At 42.4% G+C, this 22,069-nt stretch overlaps 1 protein-coding gene across 7 annotated transcripts in view; it reads left to right on the top strand.

Annotated features, from left to right (window-relative positions):
• LOC126481518 (la-related protein Larp4B) overlaps positions 1-22,069 on the top strand; it is a 348,210-nt gene that overhangs the window by 290,437 nt on the left and 35,704 nt on the right. For all 7 annotated transcript variants that reach the window (XM_050105316.1, XM_050105321.1, XM_050105317.1 and 4 more), the window contains 2 exons: positions 16,254-16,423; positions 16,763-17,137. In XM_050105316.1, coding sequence (XP_049961273.1) covers positions 16,254-16,423; positions 16,763-17,137 — 545 coding nt within the window. The remainder of the gene's footprint in view (positions 1-16,253; positions 16,424-16,762; positions 17,138-22,069) is intronic.

Here is a 22,069-nt window from a genome sequence, read left to right on the forward strand (position 1 = left end):
AACCATCTGTATGAATTTATGGCAACACAGGTGGTTTCTCCTACCATCTTTACAACTTGGGCCTGTTGCCCTTTCATTCATTGAAACTATGAAATGCCTGGGGCTCATGTGTGATAGGAAACACTCTTGGTCTTCCCATGGGTCTTACCTGGCAGTCCACTGTACGCAATTCCTCAATGTCCTACGTGTCCTCAATGGCACTTCCTGGGGTGCCAATCGAACCACCCTCCTCGGTTTGTACCGGTGCCTTGTCTGTTCGAAACTCGACCATGGGTGCTTTTTTATGCATCTGCACTCCCATCCCTCTTATGCAGTCTCAACACTATTCACCATCGTGGCATCTGTTTGACCACGGGTGCCTTTTACGCTAGCCCAGTTTAGTCTGTAAGCTGAAGCTGCTGAACTACCACTGTCCTACCTGCGTGACTTTCTCCTCACAGGGTGTATACGACTCGGGAGTTCCGGGAAAAACCCGGGAATTTTTTCATCCGGGAGAAAACAAGGAAAAACCCAGGAATTGTTTACAATTCCGGTAATTTTTCATTGTTTTAGTTTTCAGTTAAATTTTTGTGATTTTGAGTGCTAAGAACCAATACTCTAACAAAGGATATTACTGTACCCCGCTACTGCAGAATAACACTGCAGCAACGAAACATGAACAAGAGAGAGAAAAAAGCGTAAAATAAACTTAAGTTGCAAAGGAAATACACCGCATACAACAACAAAACACAGTACTCATACAAGCGTCTGCCAACAGTAAAATATGTCAAAGGCTTTTGGAAGACTATGCAATGCTTCATAACAGCAAATTGCTCCGATGTGCGTGACGTGACAACTGTTTAAATTAGATTGCTTCGAGCAGTTGTGGGCGGGCTCTTGTGCATGCGTAGTTGACTCGGGTATGAGTAGTACCTTCTCCCGCTTCTTGTTACAGAAGTGTGGCTTGGCGTCACTACCTAATATTGCCCGGTTTGGAAATATAGTAAATCCGAGCCTGATGCACAGAGCAGTCTGAGTTGTGGTGGGGAGGTGGGTCGTCTCCACGTGACCTGTGTTAACGTTTAGTGATTTTGTTGTTTCCTCTTCGTTTATTGCTCTCACGTTAAATGATAAAACGGATTTTTGTGACCGGGATATATCAAATGAATTAAAATACGTTCGCATAGTTACGGATGGCTAAAATATGTCATTAGTTTCAGATTTTATTTCCACCTTTTTGACAGTCAAGCATTAATCGCCTTGCAGAACAATTAAGTTATTTTTGTCTGTTCGCTAAAAAGATTTGGCTTTTATTAATCCTTTCTGCTGAGGCAGTCAGTTTATTTGAAATGAACTGTTTAGTTTCACACTGTTGGCTGGTTTCAATTGTTCGCTGATTGCAAGTGCTCGTATGATATTATGCCATGATAAAGAACCAAACATGAGATAATACAATACTGGTACTCCAAGAAAATTTACATCCGACTCTGGACATAAGAATGTGCACTTTAAGCCGAATTGTGCATTTTAGTATGGTTCATGAAATTCCGATGCTCTTGAAAAAATGTTCAAATGGCTCTGAGCACTATGGGACTTAACTTCTGAGGTCATCAGTCCCCTAGATTTTAGAACTACTTAAACCTAACTAACCTAAGGACATCATACACATCCATGCCCGAGGCAGGATTCGAACCTGCGACCGTAGTGGTCGCGCGGTTCCAGACTGAATCGCCTAGAACCGCTCGGCGACACTGGCCGGTGATGCTCTTGAAGTATCTTTTGATGTCTTGTTTCTTTTATGACCTAATGTAAGATCTTTTAATGTTTTATGTGTACGAACATATGGCCTTCCTGAGTCATCGTGCGGTGACAACTTTTATCTGGCTCTCTCTTGCAACTGCTGAAACGAAACTACGGCATTTCTAACAGGTAGCGGGAAAATATTGCGAATGATGGTTTGAAAAGCGTTACATACATTAAAAGCAAATTTCCTTTTACGCAAAATGAACTATGTGCGAGAATGTACGATGAATTTCTTAAATAACAAAGTGTTTGACTCTGATTTAAAAATCAACTCTTTGAGGATGGCCGTTTAGAAGAATTTAGAGCTCAGAAGATCACACATTTATGTCGTTATTAAAAATTTTATTGGCACATTTGTGTGATGTATATTAAAATGTATCACGCGCAGAAAAGATCAATATTATATGTGGAAGCTTAGCTTCTCTTCCAGCTTATGAATCTTGGAGACAAATATTATATGTGAATGCTATGCATATTAATTTAAACCATTAACTTTTCTTATTTGTGTTTTCGCGCTACTTAAGAGTGATCTTGCTATTGGCTGACTACATCGTGTGTCCTATGCTGTCATCAGCTGGCGAGATCACGTGACATGAGTCATGCGTGGCTTACAAAAGCGCGTCGCAATCTTTGCTTCAATGGTTTGGAAAGTAACATGCGGTATTTGGTGGAATTCGAATTTACACCTTCGTAATACGAAAATATGCAGCGTACATACTGCTGCACATGAAAGGTGTTTCAAAACGTGTTTTTTTCCCCTCCCCTGAGTTTCGTTTTTTATAGTGGCAGGAAATTCTACTTCGGTATATAAAACAATAAACAATCAAAGGATTGATCAGTTTTACAGTACCAAGGAATAGTATACGGTCACCCAACACTGAAAAAGTGTATTTTTACCCGGGAAATGTGGGAAAAATCCGGGAATTCTTTTTCCTTGTCCATGTAGACACCCTGTCCTCAGCATGTATGCATGCTGTTTGTCTGCCATGTGTGGCCACCCATCCTATGCCTCCTTTAGTGATTCCTTTGATCGCCACTATGGGGCGTGTCACTCTTACCTCCTGGAGTCCACTTTCGGCACTAGTTACGGCGGCTTAACTTCACACTACCTGCAATTTTTCCGGTAGGTGTGAACTCTTCACCACCTTGGCTTCATGAAGCGGCCCGTGTTAATGTTGGCCTTCATTCGCTTCCTGAGGATGCTACTCCAGCCTTGGTTTATTGCGTTAAGTTTCACGGCCTTCGCATGGAACTTTGCGATAGTACCTTTGTATACACTGATGGCTCTCGGACTGACAGTGGGGTCGGGTGTGCCTTCGTCATTGGCACCCATGTCTTTCGATATCAGCTTCCAGCACACTGTTCAGTATTTAAAGCCAAGCTCTTTGCCTTGTTTCAGGCCACAGAGTACATCCAGTGACACAGCCTTTTCAATTGTGTCCTCTGCTCAGACTCACTCAGTGCCCTTCAAAGTCTATGTGCACTGTACACCACCCATCCCTTAGTACAGTGGGTCCAGGAAAACTGTCACTTGCTCATTCTTGGTGGAGCCAGTGTGATGTTTCTGTGTGTTCCTGGTTATGTCGATCTGCCAGAAAATGGGGCTGCTGCCATGGCTGCAGTCCTTGTACCTCAGCCCACGAGTACCTTTATTCCCTCCAGTAATCTCGGTATTCTTGCCTGTTAAGAGGTGGTGTCCCTTTGGAATTGCCAATGGTCCTCCCTTCACAGGAATAAGCTTTGGCTTATTAAGCCTCTTGCAGCAGCTTGAATGACCACCTCTCGTCCCTCCCGCTTGGTGGAGTACATTTTAATTTTTTTGTCTATTGGGCACTGCCTTTTTAGCCATCCTCATTTAAGTGGCACTACCTCACCACATTGCATCCCAGTTTTAACTGTCTGCCACTTACTGTTGGAATACCCATTTTTTTAACCGTTTGTGTACCCACTTGGGTTTGCCATCTGATTTATCGGCCGTTTTGGCAAATGAAGCACGGATTGTTGACCGCATTTTACTTTTTATCCACCATAACAGTATGGCGAAGGCTATTTAATTTTTAGTTTTGTACCTCCGCTTCTATATGGTGTCCTTTTTAGCCCTTTTTCCCAGAGCCTGTTATTAGGTGTCTTCTGTTAAGTCAGTTGGGGCTGATGTATAGTTGTCTTTTAACTTGGGTGTGTATGACCCCGGTTGTTTTTTGTGCCCTGAACCAAAACAAAAGCCCATCAGATCTCTCTCACCAACTTGCCTGCTGGCCAGACCTGTTTGTGTATGAAGTAATGCTGTGGATTTTCATGGTTTCTCCATGGACCCAGGACTGCAGTGCTGCTCACCAGACTAGAGGCCACGGGCAATGGATTTCAGAAATTGTAACTGTCTAACTGCAAGTACATTGCAAGGTGTGGTGTTTAGAGACATTTATTTATTCTAGTACATTGTGGCACTTTGAAAGTAGTTTATATATTAGAAAGTAGACAATAAGAGCAGAATTGTGGCAGTAGCTGGCAGATGTATGTATTCAAATATTTCTCAGAAGAAAAATCACATAATACCTGTAAAATATTAGGTGTAACACAGTGAGTAATAACTGACAGTATTGAACGTAGTAGGACCAACATTTTATTGTGATACAAAAGATGATTTCTATGACAATGCTTCCCAAAATGCATCACGAAGTTGTTTGTCTACAGGTGGTGAAGAACCGTCATTAGAATAAGACATATAAACAGACAAGCCGATACAGGAAACCTAAAAAAATTGCCTCAAAAAAATCTTCAGTGGCTTTGCATCATGCTCATTCTGAGCTACAGTTTGTATTTGTGAACACAGCAAGATGTTTTCCCTCTTAATATTAAGTCTTGGCAGGTGGCTGTCATTATAAGATAAGTGTTCATGTAATAATTTTAGATTTAAGTGATGCTTAATAATGTGCATCAACACTGTACAACATATAGTACGTGACTCTGGAACTCTTGAGGACCGCAGTTGAAAGTGTTCAGAGGCTGCCCACGAGCAGGAGCCCTTAGCACTATTCCTGCTGACATCATACACATTAGGCAATGGCAGTGCTATCCCCTGGAATGGCCTACCTGATGATGGTTTTCAGTTGCATTGGAGTGTGATGTCACAACTGTTTACATTTCTAACAGGTTGTGGGAAAATATTGCAAATGGTGGTTTGAGAAGCATTTGGTATCAGAGTATGTTGCCTTTTACGCAAGATGAATTTTGTTGTGTGTGAGAATGTGAGATGAATTTCTTAAGGGGTTGACTTGGAGCAGGAGAGGCACCACAGGATATTTTTAATTTTCACTGTCTATACTTTTACAAATAAATTCATAAAACTTTGTCAGCATGACCAAGGAGGATTCAGGATTCAGTGTTACTGTCTGTCAAAACTTCTCAACGAACAATGAGATCCAGCCGCTTACAAAAACTTCGAACCCAGAAGACCAGCCATTTATGCCAATATTTAAAATTTTACTGGCACATTTAATCAGCATTGTAGGTAAAATCTTCTCAGTCATTGTTGAAAGGAAAGTGATAGTATTAGTTGAGGACAAATTGGATGAAAATCAGTGTGGGTTTAGGCCTCTTAGAGGTTGTCAGGGACTGATGACCTCAGAAGTTAAGTCGCATAGTGCTCAGAGCCAGGTTGTCAGGACCAGATCTTTAGCTTACGGCAAATAATGGAGAAGTGTTAAGAGTGGACCAGGGAATTGTATCTATGCTTTATTGATCTAGAAAAGGCATATGACCGGGTTCCTAGGAGGAAGTTATTGTCTGTTCTCAGATATTATGGAATTGGAGGCAAACTTTTGCAAGCAATTAAAGGTCTTTACATAGATAGTCAGGCAGCAGTTAGAGTTGACGTTAAATTGAGTTCACGGTTCAGAGTAGTTTCAGGGGTAATACAAGGCTGCAACCTGTCTCCACTGTTGTTCTTACTATTTGTGGATCATATGTTGAAAACAATAGACGGGCTGGGTGAGATTAAGATATGTGAACACAAAATAAGCAGTCTCGCATATGCGGATGACTTAGTTGTGATGGCAGATTCGATTGAAAGTTTGCAAAGTAATATTTCAGAGCTAGATCAGAAATGTAAGGACTATGGTATGAAGATTAGCATCTCCAAAACGAAAGTAATGTCGGTGGGAAAGAGATATAAATGGATTGAGTGCCAAATAGGAGGAACAAAGTTAGAACAGGTGGACAGTTTAAAGTACTTGGGATGCATATTCTCACAGGATGACAACATAGTGAAAGAACTGGAAGCGGTGTAGCAAAGCTAATGCAGTAAGTTCTCAGCTACGATCTCTCTCTTCTGCAAGGAGGAAGTCGGTACCAAGTTACTGTGCACCGTTCAATCCTTCGACCAACTTTGTTGTATGGGAGCGAAAGCTGGGTGGATTCAGGTTACCTTCTCAACAAGGTTGAGGTTACAGATATGAAAGTAGCTAGGATGATTGCAGATACTAGTAGATGGGAACAATGGCAGGAGGGTGTCCACAATGAAGAAATCAAAGAAAAACTGGGAATGAACTCTATAGATGTAGCAGTCAGGGCGAAGAGGCTTAGATGGTGGGGTCATGTTACACGCATGGGAGAAGCAAGGTTACCCAAGAGACTCATGGGTTCAGCAGTAGAGGGTAGGAGGAGTCGAGGCAGACCAAGGAGAAGGTACCTGGATTCGGTTAAGAATGATTTTGAAGTAATAGGCTTAACATCAGAAGAGGCACCAATGTTAGCACTGAATAGGGGATCGTGGAGGAATTTTATAAGGGGACTATGCTCCAGACTGAACGCTGAAAGGCATAATCAGTCTTGATGATGATGATGATGATGATATTTGTTATCTTAAAGCACAACACAGGCTAAAAAAGAAAAAGTTTGAAGATTAGCTTTTCATATTTATTTTAGTTGTTTCATAGACTACAAACTATGCAATAATGGCAGGAAGCATAATTATGCATGAAAAGAAATGGTGTCAAGTGAGTTTTTGAGCAATTTCACCCATAATTGGTTTTTCTTTCGAAAAGTTGAAAGTGTATTGTTACTTGACTGAGGCAAAAAAATGCATTTTCACCTGGGGAAAAAGTACAGTTTTAATTGGGTTATCTGGGATGACCCCCTCCCTCCCTAAAAAATTATATTGAGGACCCAACTCTTTAAGACTTCATATATTTGTTGTTCGAATATCCTCATATAGGTTTGGCAAGTTGTCTGTGAAAGCTAAGTAATCTATCCTAATATCGGTTCAACTTTAAGATCTGATTTAACTTTTGCCACTGTGATTACTTTCCTAAGACACAGTTAAAAAGCAATGCAGAGAGTCCATCTTGTCTCACACATTGCAAGCTGAGTGGTAGTGAAAGTATCCACCACAGAGAAGCAGAGAGGAAGTGTTCACGATAAAAATGCTATTGACAACATAGATAAATGTGTGTCTAGGCAGCAATTCCTGTGCTATTATGAAAATTCAAAGGAACACTAGCTTGCAGAATGTTAGTTTCTGTCAAGTAATAATTCTGTCGTTAAAGAATTATATTAAGTGTATGAACATTTGAACGTCCTGAGTGAAGATAAAACTTTATCAATCCGTTGAGTGTGTAATTCTATGGAAGTATACAGAGTTGCTCTAATGGGAATAGTATCAGTTTTCCGCTGACATCGTGGTTTGCAAGTACAGATAAAGGTAAAGCGTTTGTCATTATTCCTTTAAAGTGCATTGTCAATAATTTCACAGCTGCTGATGTAATTATCCAGCAATTTCTGAATCTGGATATCGCCTAATGTTGTTAATCTGTTTCTCGAGATACATTTAAACATTTTATTTTTATTTTTTTTCTTTCAATTTGCTGAAAGTTGAGTGTAAGGCAACAGTCATGAAGTTGTAAACATACAGGGTGTCCAGGTTAGGGATATAGAAAAAACGTTCGTTTATATTTCAGTATTTAGTAATATATAAAAACAAAGATGAGGTGACTTACCGAACAAAAGCGCTGGCAGGTCGATAGATACACAAACAAACACAAACACACACACAAAATTCAAGCTTTCGCAACAAACTGTTGCCTCATCAGGAAAGAGGGAAGGAGAGGGGAAGACGAAAGGAAGTGGGTTTTAAGGGAGAGGGTAAGGAGTCATTCCAATCCCGGGAGCGGAAAGACTTACCTTAGGGGGAAAAAGGACAGGTATACACTCGCACACACGCACATATCCATCCACACATACAGACACAAGCAGACATATTTAAAGACAAAGAGTTTGGGCAGAGATGTCAGTCGAGGCAGAAGTGTAGAGGCAAAGAAGTTGTTGAAAGACAGGTGAGGTATGAGTGGCGGCAACTTGAAATTAGCGGAGATTGAGGCCTGGCGGATGACGAGAAGAGAGGATATACTGAAGGGCAAGTTCCCATCTCCGGAGTTCGGATAGGTTGGTGTTGGTGGGAAGTATCCAGATAACCCGGACGGTGTAACACTGTGCCAAGATGTGCTGGCTGTGCACCAAGGCATGTTTAGCCACAGGGTGATCCTCATTACCAACAAACACTGTCTGCCTGTGTCCATTCATGCGAATGGACAGTTTGTTGCTGGTCATTCCCACATAGAATGCATCACAGTGTAGGCAGGTCAGTTGGTAAATCACGTGAGTGCTTTCACACGTGGCTCTGCCTCTGATCGTGTACACCTTCCGGGTTACAGGACTGGAGTAGGTGGTGGTGGGAGGGTGCATGGGACAGGTTTTGCATCGGGGGCGGTTACAAGGATAGGAGCCAGAGGGTAGGGAAGGTGGTTTGGGGATTTCATAGGGATGAACTAACAGGTTACGAAGGTTAGGTGGACGGCGGAAAGACACTCTTGGCGGAGTGGGGAGGATTTCATGAAGGATGGATCTCATTTCAGGGCAGGATTTGAGGAAGTCGTATCCCTGCTGGAGAGCCACATTCAGAGTCTGGTCCAGTCCCGGAAAGTATCCTGTCACAAGTGGGGCACTTTTGTGGTTCTTCTGTGGGGGATTCTGGGTTTGAGGGGACGAGGAAGTGGCTCTGGTTATTTGCTTCTGTACCAGGTCGGGAGCGTAGTTGCGGGATGCGAAAGCTGTTTTCAGGTTGTTGGTGTAATGATTCAGGGATTCCGGACTGGAGCAGATTCGTTTGCCACGAAGACCTAGGCTGTAGGGAAGGGACCGTTTGATGTGGAATGGGTGGCAGCTGTCATAATGGAGGTACTGTTGCTTGTTGGTGGGTTTGATGTGGACGGACGTGTGAAGTTGGCCATTGGACAGGTGGAGGTCAACGTCAAGGAAAGTGGCATGGGATTTGGAGTAGGACCAGGTGAAACTGATGGAACCAAAGGAGTTGAGGTTGGAGAGGAAGTTCTGGAGTTCTTCTTCACTGTGAGTCCAGATCATGAAGATGTCATCAATAAATCTGTACCAAACTTTGGGTTGGCAGACTTGGGTAACCAAGAAGGCTTCCTCTAAGCGACCCATGAATAGGTTGGCGTACGAGGGGGCCATCCTGGTGCCCATGGCTGTTCCCTTTAATTGTTGGTATGTCTGGCCCTCAAAAGTGAAGAAGTTGTGGGTCAGGATGAAGCTGGCTAAGGTAATGAGGAAAGAGGTTTTAGGTAGGGCGGCAGGTGATCGGCGTGAAAGGAAATGCTCCATCGCAGCGAGGCCCTGGACGTGCGGAATATTTGTGTATAAGGACGTGGCATCAATGGTTACAAGGATGGTTTCCGGGGGTAACAGATTGGGTAAGGATTCCAGGCGTTCAAGGAAGTGGTTGGTGTCCTTGATGAAGGATGGGAGACTGCATGTAATGGGTTGAAGGTGTTAATCTACGTAGGCAGAGATGCGTTCTGTGGGGGCTTGGTAACCAGCTACAATGGGGCGGCCGGGATGATTGGGTTTGTGGATTTTAGGAAGAAGGTAGAAGGTAGGGGTGCGGGGTGTCGGTGGGGTCAGGAGGTTGATGGAGTCAGGTGAAAGGTTTTGCAGGGGGCCTAAGGTTCTGAGGATTCCTTGAAGCTCCGCCTGGACATCGGGAATGGGGTTACCTTGGCAAACTTTGTATGTGGTGTTGTCTGAAAGCTGACGCAGTCCCTCAGCCACATACTCCCGACGATCAAGTACCACGGTCGTGGAACCCTTGTCCGCCGGAAGAATGACGATGGATCGGTCAGCCTTCAGATCACGGATAGCCTGGGCTTCAGCAGTGGTGATGTTGGGTGTAGGATTAAGGTTTTTTAAGAAGGATTGAGATGCAAGGCTGGAAGTCAGAAATTCCTGGAAGGTTTGGAGAGGGTGATTTTGAGGAAGAGGAGGTGGGTCCCGCTGTGACGGAGGACGGAACTGTTCCAGGCAGGGTTCAATTTGGATGGTGTCTTGAGGAGTCGGATCATTAGGAGTAGGATTAGGATCATTTTTCTTCGTGGCAAAGTGATACTTCCAGCAGAGAGTACGGGTGTAGGACAGTAAATCTTTGACGAGGGCTGTTTGGTTGAATCTGGGAGTGGGGCTGAAGGTGAGGCCTTTGGATAGGACAGAGGTTTCGGATTGGGAGAGAGGTTTGGAGGAAAGGTTAACTACTGAATTAGGGTGTTGTGGTTCCAGATTGTGTTGATCGGAATTTTGAGGTTTTGGAGGGAGTGGAGCTGGAAGTGGGAGATTGAGTAGATGGGAGAGACTGGGTTTGTGTGCAATGAGAGGAGGTTGAGGTTTGCTGGAAAGGTTGTGAAGGGTGAGTGAGTTGCCTTTCCGGAGGTGGGAAACCAGGAGATTGGATAGTTTTTTGAGGTGGAGGGTGGCATGCTGTTCTAATTTACGGTTGGCCTGTAGGAGGATGCTCTGAACAGCCGGTGTGGATGTGGGGGAGGAAAGATTAAGGACTTTTATTAAGGATAGGAGTTGACGGGTGTGTTCATTGGCTGAGTTGATGTGTAGGTAAAGGATTAGGTGGGTGAGGGCAATGGATTGTTCAGTTTGGAACTGGTATAGGGACTGATGGAAGGAAGGGTTGCAGCCAGAGATGGGAACTTTGAGTGTGAGGCCTTTGGGGGTAATGCCAAATGTCCGTCCTCCGTCACAGCGGGACCCACCTCCTCTTCCTCAAAATCACCCTCTCCAAACCTTCCAGGAATTTCTGACTTCCAGCCTTGCATCTCAATCCTTCTTAAAAAACCTTAATCCTACACCCAACATCACCACTGCTGAAGCCCAGGCTATCCGTGATCTGAAGGCTGACCGATCCATCGTCATTCTTCCGGCGGACAAGGGTTCCACGACCGTGGTACTTGATCGTCGGGCGTATGTGGCTGAGGGACTGCGTCAGCTTTCAGACAACACCACATACAAAGTTTGCCAAGGTAACCCCATTCCCGATGTCCAGGCGGAGCTTCAAGGAATCCTCAGAACCTTAGGCCCCCTGCAAAACCTTTCACCTGACTCCATCAACCTCCTGACCCCACCGACACCCCGCACCCCTACCTTCTACCTTCTTCCTAAAATCCACAAACCCAATCATCCCGGCCGCCCCATTGTAGCTGGTTACCAAGCCCCCACAGAACGCATCTCTGCCTACGTAGATCAACACCTTCAACCCATTACATGCAGTCTCCCATCCTTCATCAAGGACACCAACCACTTCCTTGAACGCCTGGAATCCTTACCCAATCTGTTACCCCCGGAAACCATCCTTGTAACCATTGATGCCACGTCCTTATACACAAATATTCCGCACGTCCAGGGCCTCGCTGCGATGGAGCATTTCCTTTCACGCCGATCACCTGCCGCCCTACCTAAAACCTCTTTCCTCATTACCTTAGCCAGCTTCATCCTGACCCACAACTTCTTCACTTTTGAGGGCCAGACATACCAACAATTAAAGGGAACAGCCATGGGCACCAGGATGGCCCCCTCGTACGCCAACCTATTCATGGGTCGCTTAGAGGAAGCCTTCTTGGTTACCCAAGTCTGCCAACCCAAAGTTTGGTACAGATTTATTGATGACATCTTCATGATCTGGACTCACAGTGAAGAAGAACTCCAGAACTTCCTCTCCAACCTCAACTCCTTTGGTTCCATCAGTTTCACCTGGTCCTACTCCAAATCCCATGCCACTTTCCTTGACGTTGACCTCCACCTGTCCAATGGCCAACTTCACACGTCCGTCCACATCAAACCCACCAACAAGCAACAGTACCTCCATTATGACAGCTGCCACCCATTCCACATCAAACGGTCCCTTCCCTACAGCCTAGGTCTTCGTGGCAAACGAATCTGCTCCAGTCCGGAATCCCTGAATCATTACACCAACAACCTGAAAACAGCTTTCGCATCCCGCAACTACGCTCCCGACCTGGTACAGAAGCAAATAACCAGAGCCACTTCCTCGTCCCCTCAAACCCAGAATCCCCCACAGAAGAACCACAAAAGTGCCCCACTTGTGACAGGATACTTTCCGGGACTGGACCAGACTCTGAATGTGGCTCTCCAGCAGGGATACGACTTCCTCAAATCCTGCCCTGAAATGAGATCCATCCTTCATGAAATCCTCCCCACTCCGCCAAGAGTGTCTTTCCGCCGTCCACCTAACCTTCGTAACCTGTTAGTTCATCCCTATGAAATCCCCAAACCACCTTCCCTACCCTCTGGCTCCTATCCTTGTAACCGCCCCCGATGCAAAACCTGTCCCATGCACCCTCCCACCACCACCTACTCCAGTCCTGTAACCCGGAAGGTGTACACGATCAGAGGCAGAGCCACGTGTGAAAGCACCCACGTGATTTACCAACTGACCTGCCTACACTGTGATGCATTCTATGTGGGAATGACCAGCAACAAACTGTCCATTCGCATGAATGGACACAGGCAGACAGTGTTTGTTGGTAATGAGGATCACCCTGTGGCTAAACATGCCTTGGTGCACAGCCAGCACATCTTGGCACAGTGTTACACCGTCCGGGTTATCTGGATACTTCCCACCAACACCAACCTATCCGAACTCCGGAGATGGGAACTTGCCCTTCAGTATATCCTCTCTTCTCGTCATCCGCCAGGCCTCAATCTCCGCTAATTTCAAGTTGCCGCCACTCATACCTCACCTGTCTTTCAACAACTTCTTTGCCTCTACACTTCTGCCTCGACTGACATCTCTGCCCAAACTCTTTGTCTTTAAATATGTCTGCTTGTGTCTGTATGTGTGGATGGATATGTGCGTGTGTGCGAGTGTATACCTGTCCTTTTTCCCCCTAAGGTAAGTCTTTCCGCTCCCGGGATTGGAATGACTCCTTACCCTCTCCCTTAAAACCCACTTCCTTTCGTCTTCCCCTCTCCTTCCCTCTTTCCTGATGAGGCAACAGTTTGTTGCGAAAGCTTGAATTTTGTGTGTGTGTTTGTGTTTGTTTGTGTATCTATCGACCTGCCAGCGCTTTTGTTCGGTAAGTCACCTCATCTTTTTTTTTATATATAATTTTTCCCACGTGGAATGTTTCCTTCCATTATATCAGTATTTAGTAAGGTTTATAACTTCATTTGCACAATATTATATGCAGGAGCTTAAACATTTTGACATGTTTTGCTATTACAGTTCAATGTGGGCACCGTTTGCAGCTTGACAGATACCGAAACTGTACTGCATGTTCGTAAACATGACAGGTAGTGCGATCTCCACTGCAGTGTAGATTGGTATTCTCAAATCTGCCAGATCTTATACCTTCATTCCTTTGAAAAATGTCCTTAATAAATTGCCACGCACCAAAATCCAGTGGACTCTCAATTGGGAGACCGAGGGGCCAGGCAGTGGGACCCCCATTCCAATCCAATGCTCAGTAAGTGTCTTGTGAAACAATATGGTAACATCCCCATGGTAGTGGGATGGAGCACCATCCTTCTGGAAAAAGACATTGGGAGGCATCTGCGGAGCTGTATAGTTAGCGACCGTGTTGATAGGTGTGCCCTGTCACTGTAGACTGCATTAAAAAATGATTGATCACAGCAGGTTCATGTAATCCCATCCATACATTAAATTTTGGTATGTCCATTTTGTGCTCGGTCACTTCTCATGGCATCACACTTACCCATATTAGGTAGTTACGTAGTTAACTTTACATATCTCGTAGGTAGATTCATCACTGAACAGCACTGCATTGAGGTCATTGTTTTCATCTACATGATGCAACATTTCAACTGCAAAATCATACTGTCTCTGGTGATCCTAGACTTAATGTGATGAGGAACTTTGAGTTAGTAGGCATGCAACTGGAGATATTCATGTGCCCAATCCATGCACTATGGAACAGGGACGGCTAATTCCCTACTAGCTGTCTGATGGATTTACACGAGCTTCTAGCTAGGCTTCACACTTATTCCACGACCTTCTTCATTCACATGTGTTTTAGGATATTTTCCAGCATTTGAAACCAAATTTCCCATTTCTCAGAGAGTTCTGTCCAACTGATAATGGGCTTGTGTGTGGAAGAATTCATATTCCATTCTCTTTTTGCATGCTGCTGAACATTTGTTACAGATTGTAACTCTGCTAATCATAGCATGCACCTCACCTTTTTGTTATGTTCACATGTTGACTGTCAAGAGTATGTCTGTCTGCTGCACAACAAACATTTGTGCACGTGTGTGCCATATGGCTTGGCACTGTTTGTGATAGGTCAGGGTCACATTTGGGAGTGTCTATAGAGTGCTTATTTACCTAAAAACATAGAATGTAGAGTTCTTTCATTACAAAGGTTTGTTCGTGTATACCTTTAGCCCAGACACCCTGTATTTTCTAGCAGAGGTTTGGTGTCCGTTGCTTTCAGGTTGTCAGAAAAACTGCCATGTGGAAAACGGCTTATTAAAAGTGGTTTTGCTAGTGTTAGTAGGTATACACTTTGTCCAAATATGCAGTTTTTCTGTTTCGTGAATGCAATACTTGATACAGACAACTTCTTGAGATGTTACTATTTGATCAGTCACCAGTGCACCTAAGACACTGCATTTGTTTTGCTCCTGTTCTTGCATTGAGTGTGCTTCATTAAAAGGCAGCTTAATGAGGTTGCAGAACAGTGAAGACTTGGAATAATTGGCTCGAATACGCTATGTAAACGCAGTGGTGGTCTACCTCGCATAACTTTCCATTGAATACTGCATCTTGTCTTAAACATTCGTTGCTGCAAGCTTTATTAATTAACTTAAATCGTCCTAGCTATTCAGCAGTTTTGTAGAACTTTATACATCTGTCTCGAGTGGCACAAATTAAAGTTTTATCAGTCCACTATGCCTACAAAGGGATATGAAAATCTGCTAAGATTTCAATAAAATAGAAAATTTATTGGAAACTTTGTGTGTGATGTTCACAACACGCAGATTGTATTATTTAGTAGTTATTGTTATGACTGTTATTTAACTTTAACTTTGAAATAGTATATCCCTTTTAAAAGAAAAATGCATTGATGACATGGATCCCCCAAGTATGCAGTCTTTAAGTTGATCGATAAACGGACAGGGAAGAGCTTCAGGCAATCAGTGGCCAGAACTGGATAACAAGAAATAGTGTTTCTTACTAGAGGTCGCCAAGGGTGGCGTAAACTTTCTGAAACGACCTACACAGTGGTGTAATTCATTCTTGAGTATCAACACCCTGCATGCATCTCTCTCTGCACAACTTCAACATTATTTATAAATATTATATTTTTGACTTCTATCATGCATGCATATAAGTAACTTTCACTGTTAAAAACCTATACTGGAAATAGTCTTTGATCCAAACTGGTCCCACAATAAAGAATAAACTGAACAGCAGCTTTGCATGTTAAGACATTTCTGCAGATTGTAAAAACAGGACCCATTATTTGATTCATTTCCTATATCATTGAGCAGTTCTTAGCAATACAATTTACGTATGCAATTGCTCTTCTTTGAAAAATGACTCAACAATGATACATGGTAGATAGACATTATCACGAAAAGTAAGAAATTAGTTTCAATAATACGACACTCCATGAAAGAAAACGTTGTAAAATTCTAATAGCATAGTTGCTGTCTCTGGATGCTCCAACAATTACTTCTGATAATGACTTGGCTGTTGTTTCATGGCATACATGTGGTACCTAGCAACAGCAATCGCAACCACAGTGCGGAAAATTTGACTTCCGTGTTACTGTCAGACACGCAATGTTGAAAGGTGTCAGAGTTTTGTACTTTGTAGCTCCAACAGTGGTCAGGTTTATGCATAAAGCATACAGTGGCCATACTTTAATCGTGTTCTTTCATTGTTGTGTGACGTAACACTTTATAATGTATGGTGTCTTCCCCAAGTGCTGCCACTGCTTCAATAGAATGAACATAATTTTTGCCAATGCAAACTAAATGGATATTGTCATTGTAGGACATGTTACGAGAGATGCATTTAAGTTGTGATTAAAGGACACAGATTCTTTTAGCTAATGTTTGTGATTTGTTTGCAGACATTTCATCAGCAGCACCACCAGCCTTTCTATCCACCAAATATGCTGCAACCCTGGACAACAGCTAGCCCAGCATATTTTGATATTGGCAGTGTTTTCTCTGTTAATGGATTAGCACCAACAGGATCTTTTGCTAAACCTCCAGCTGCTCGCTACGTCCCCCGAAATAGGTGTGTGTATTTTTGTACTTTATTTGCAGTCTGCGTAGTTGTTGAAATCTTGTAAGTCTAAAAACCTCACTGGTTGTCATGAATTGTTTGTTGTGGACTACATACATTTGTAAAGAAACAAATATTGGAGCAGTATCATAGTAGACTTTCATTTCAATAAGAGTAATTATTCTTCGAATTGTTAAGTAATACCTAACTCACTAGCTTGTGCAGTATAAAAGGATCACACCATTCCACTTCCCTAAGCGCATTTTGAAGTATTGTGACAGTTTACCTTCATTTTAACAATTTTTTTTTCCTTACAGTTTTTTAAATGCTTACTTCAATTTATGTATTTAGAAGCAAGAGGAGTCAGCCTATTCCCGAGCGAGGAAGCTTGTCTGATAGTGTTGTGAATGTTACGAGACAGTCGGTAAACTCACATCAGTACCACCCTTTCGGAACTGGCAGCGTGACGACTGTAAGTGTGACAGTACCTAAGACTACAAGCAGCAGTGTTGCGTCTGTGGGGAAAGTGCAGCCCACAGTGACATCAGTTGCAGCTACGACAGTGGTGACTGCAACGGTCGTCGACAGCCATTCCAAAAGTCAACCATTACAGCAAGATAATGGTGATATTAATGGACCTAACCAGGGTGCCCAACTACGCACGGAAACGGAAGACTCGTTCAAGCAGAGGGATGTTTTGACGGGAAAGGAGCCAATGCCTCCCAGGTAGCTGGAGAAATGTATCTTAGATACTTTCCTTCTCATTACACTGTAGTAACAGTTTCTTTTCTATTGCTTGTGTGTCTAAATGTAAGCTTTAGTGTCGATTGTGGAAGATACCATATTAAGTGAGATAATACAAATTAAAACAGCTGTTACATTCATTACAGTTAAATCTTTTAAGCAGATGAAGTATATCAAAAAGTTGTGAATTCATTCGTTTAATGTTTGTAAGTGTATTTAAAGTGGTGGTGGTGGTGGTGGTGGTGGTGGTGGTGAGGGTAAGGGTAAGGGTAAGGGTAAGGGTAAGAAAGCATGCCTAAGAGACTGGTTGGATAACGCGCTGGCATTCAACTGCTGTATGCCCAGTTCACAAAGAGAGAGAATAGCTGGATATTGCTTAAATTTAGGAGAGCAAATGGAGGTGCTGCTGGTACACACTTAAAAGCAGAAAAAAAACTAAGATGTTCTGAAAGTGAGCAGTAGTTACTTTTCTTTAGAGTTTGTGTTTTAGCAGGACTGGAATATTGCATACTCAAGTTCTGGCCAGCTATTGTCTCCTTATAGTTTTACTTTTTTCTCAAGGGAGTTCTCCTTTTGTATACTAAGTTTATCACATAAAAATGTTTGCTCATATTGTGTAGTTCATCTGTTTGTTTATCCCAATTGAAATCTCAGATGATGCCATTTTTGAGCAATTTATCACTGCAATATTTTTCTCAACAGAGTTGTTTGTATTTGTTACATGAAATAAATTTGTGAGTTATGACCGTGCTTAACGTTAAAGAGGGGCAAATGCAGAGCCTGCTGATAGACTCGTGAAAATAAAACACACACACACACACACACACACACACACACACACACACTACCTAGCTATCAAAATTAATAGTTCTGAAAGCAAAGTACTCTCTCTCTCTCTTCTATTTTTGTGTCTATTTAGCAGTACTCAACACTTCACCTCCAGGATTCTGTTCTATATATAGTGTCTTGAATTTGTTGTTCTTACATACAACAGAATATATATGTTCTTTCAATGTAACCTTCATATATACACTGCTGGCCACCGTAAATGCAACACCCTGAAGGAAGCATCCGAATCAAGTGAAATTTACACCATGGGTTTGCAGCGATGAGATATGCAACTGATTAGAATTTCAGCGCAGACGCACATCACGCGCGCCTGTGGCGCCACCTCATAGCGCCATTTAAGGCTTGGCGATTTCGACGAGTGTACGTTCGGCACGTGTGTTTACCTTGCGGTTGTTTCACAAGACGATCAGTTATGCCTCATAGACAACAGCGAACATCGTTTGATCAAGTATCAGAGTTCGACACAGTAAGCATAGTTGCTTACCGAGATTGTGGATTATCATACAGAGAAATCGCTAGTCGTATTGGACGAAACCAAACAACTGTAATGCGGATATGTGACCGTTGGATGCAGGAGGGTACGACGGACCGACGTGGTCGATTGCATTCACCTCGGTGCACCACTGCAAGTGCTGATAGGCAAATTGTGCGCATGGCAGTGACGGATCGCTCAGTGACATCCCGAACCATAGCACAGCACATTGCGTCTGTAACGCATCATCCAGTGTCTGCGCGTACCATTCGACGCCCTATACAGCAGAGTGGTCTGTCCGCAAGACGTCCATTGCTTCGTCTACCATTGACGCAGAACCACAGACGTCTCCGTCGCCAATGGTGTGATGACAGACGGATGTGGACGGCAGAATGGAATGACGTTGTCTTTACTGACGAGGCACGCTTCTGACTGCAGCACCACGATGGTCGGATTCGAGTGTGGAGACACCGTGGAGAGAGGATGCTTGTCAGCTGCATTATGCACCGCCACACTGGTTTTGCGCCGGGTATTATGGTATGGGGTGGTATTGGATATTACTCTCACACGCCTCTAGTACGCGTTGCCGGTACTTTAAATAGCCGGCGCTACATATCCGAGGTGCTGGAGCCAGTTGTCCTTCCTTACCTTCAGGGCTCAGCCACAGCCATATTTCAACAGGATAATGCGCGACCACACGTGGCACGCATTGTCCAAAGGTTCTTCGTCAATACCCAGATTGGAGTGCTTCCCTGGCCGGCTCGCTCTCCGGATCTTTCGCCGATAGAAAATATGTGGTCCATGGTTGCTCAACGAGTGACCCAGATTACATCCCCAGCTGCCACACCAGATGATCTTTGGCAACGTGTGGAAGCTGCTTGGGCTGCTGTACCCCAGGAACACATCCAACGTCTCTTTGACTCAATGCCGAGACGTGTGGCAGCGGTGACCTCCAACAATGGCGGCTACTCTGGCTACTGATTCTGGCAGGAACCACATGTCACAGACGTCTGTAAACGTAATCATTTGATACTTGGTCAACATGTTATCTACAAAATAAATTTTGTTGTGCTACCTCTTGTCTTTCTTGGTGTTGCATTTACAGTGGCCAGCAGTGTACATTCACAGTAAGTAAAAATAATCTAATGACTCTCATAAAACTGGTTCCTGTAGCTAGGTAATGCTGTGAATGGAGATAGGTTAACTTCGTAATAAAAACAGGAAGCAATAGATGGGAGAATTATTCCAATGCTATAATGCTTTGTTCAGGGGGATAAGTGCACTAACAACTCAAAAGTACACCTGAAACAATGCAAATACAATGGAGCCTGGTTTAGCTGGTCCTCATTAATCAATATCATAATTTTTTTTTTTTTTTTTTTTTTTTTTTTTTTTTTTTTTTTTTTCCCCCTGCAATAACTATATGCAAGATTTGATGTTATGGCAACAATAAGGGCAACAATAAACAAAGACTTAAATTCAGCCAACCTTGATACACTGACTCTGGCTTAATGCCAGCTAATATTACTATATTGTTCCCATTGGTTGTTGGTGTAAAATAACATCTGAGAGAAAGTAAGTTAGATTTACTACTGAGTCAATCTAAATGAAGTGTTCCAATAAAAATTAAGTTGGTTGCTTGACCATTTTTAAATATTTTAATTTTTTTATATGTGATTATACTATAGTTGAGAAGTTCAAAAGAGTTTTAAAAACAAAAAATTACCTTTCTCTTTTACTGAATGGCAGCCATTTTTGTTTGTAAGCCCACAACGATTTCAGTTTAGAGACATTAGCAAAAATATGAATATCTCTGCACTGGGTTAAGTTACAACATTGCAATTGACATGATTGTATTTAGAAAAGTGTCCTCTACAACATTGTCTATTACACAAAACACCCTAAATTCAAAATGACCTCCAAAGTTTGGTATCCAAATTTTCAAAAATCCACTTTTTAGGCCCAAAAAAACGAGTGATTTATGAGTCTATTTTTCCTATAGTTAGGTATCATACACTAATAGCCTCATATAGAGTAAGAACACTTAACATTTTTAACTTATTTTTTAATGAATTTTTGAAATTTGAAAAGTTTCAGAGGAGGTAATTCACATTGCAACTGATATTTTGGCTGTGGCCTATTAATGTGTGATATTAGTGGGATATAATCAATTATTGTTGAAGTAAGGTACTAATTATATACAAAAAGTGGAAGCATCACTGAAATTAACATTTTGACATACTTTAAATAAATATTTTCAATTAACATCTTTAGAGAAGCGACTGTTCCTAAATTTGGCGGTGAATGTTAAGAACGCTAATTTCTTCGAAGAGCTTCTGTGATATAGAATAAGACCTCCCAGTTGCTGTGGTAAGTTCAAGCACTGGAAGTTTCCTTAAAACATTCTTCATAGGTATCCAAACTTTGTCACTAGTAGATTTCTTGAATGATGTTTTTGTGCCTGCTGGCCCAAGAACATCATTTTTTTCCAGACATATTCTTGTCATTAAATGTTACACAGATGTAATTTGACTGACACAATGATCCTCATAAATTTCGGTTTCTGATGTTACATAGAATCGAACTAAGTTTCCTACAATGCCAAGGAATTTGTGGAAATGCCTTGTTCCTCTTATTGCTATACAGTTTTCAAATTGGATTTGAAGTGTTGTTTTCATATGCAAAACCACTTCTTCTTTCTTGATCAGAAAATAGTAAAGCCTTTAATATTATCCTTACAAAAGACACAAATGTCCTGTACTGTGAGAATTTTGTCTATGGTTAGTCTTACTTCACGTTTTGTTGTACCTCCTACGCCATCACATGCATTTTTACCATGGCAAGATGCAAAAAAGTGCCATTCAGCCTCCAACCTAAAGTCTGCTTCGTGGTTGCACAGATTTGAATAATTCTTTTTGTTCTTATACTGACAATCACTTCCATCTGAAAAAGTATATCAGCTTCTCGACCTTGGGAAACTTTTCTTTTATGCAATTCATTAGCCTACATACTTTTGAAGCACATGTACAGCCAAAGTGTTGTGCTCCAAGTAGTTTCTTTCAGTGCAAATTGAAGAACTGCAAACTTCATTTTTCTCATTTTTAAAGTAGAGAATAAATGACTGCACTGTTCCGTGGTCACTGACCCAGTGGTACCCCTGTTTTGCATCCTGATACACATATTTAAAATTTTCTGCAAAATCAGCTAGCAGTATGCATTCAGTTTCATGAAGTTTTGGTTCTGTGGCCTTCAAAAACTTACTTTGGATTTTATAAACATAATGGTGACTTGAGTTTTTGTAAGTTTTCAATTAAAGATTCCAAGTACTCTTTTTAAGATTTAACCACTCTTATCATTTCTGCCCTGTCAGTTGTGACACACTTTTTTGAAGGTATTATTGCCTGAAATTTCCATATCATATTTGTGAAAGAATTCAATAATGGTTTCCTTACCAGGGCATTTATTATACAAACTCATCATGCAGTCATAACTTTGTGTCACAGACCATTAAATCTAGTTACTCTTTGTAGTTAAGATCACTGAGTTTTGCTCCCGCAATCATCGGTTTGACATTTTGATGAAATAAGCAAACA

The sequence above is a fragment of the Schistocerca serialis genome, chromosome 5, assembly GCF_023864345.2.
Source record: "Schistocerca serialis cubense isolate TAMUIC-IGC-003099 chromosome 5, iqSchSeri2.2, whole genome shotgun sequence".
NCBI lineage: Eukaryota > Metazoa > Arthropoda > Insecta > Orthoptera > Acrididae > Schistocerca > Schistocerca serialis.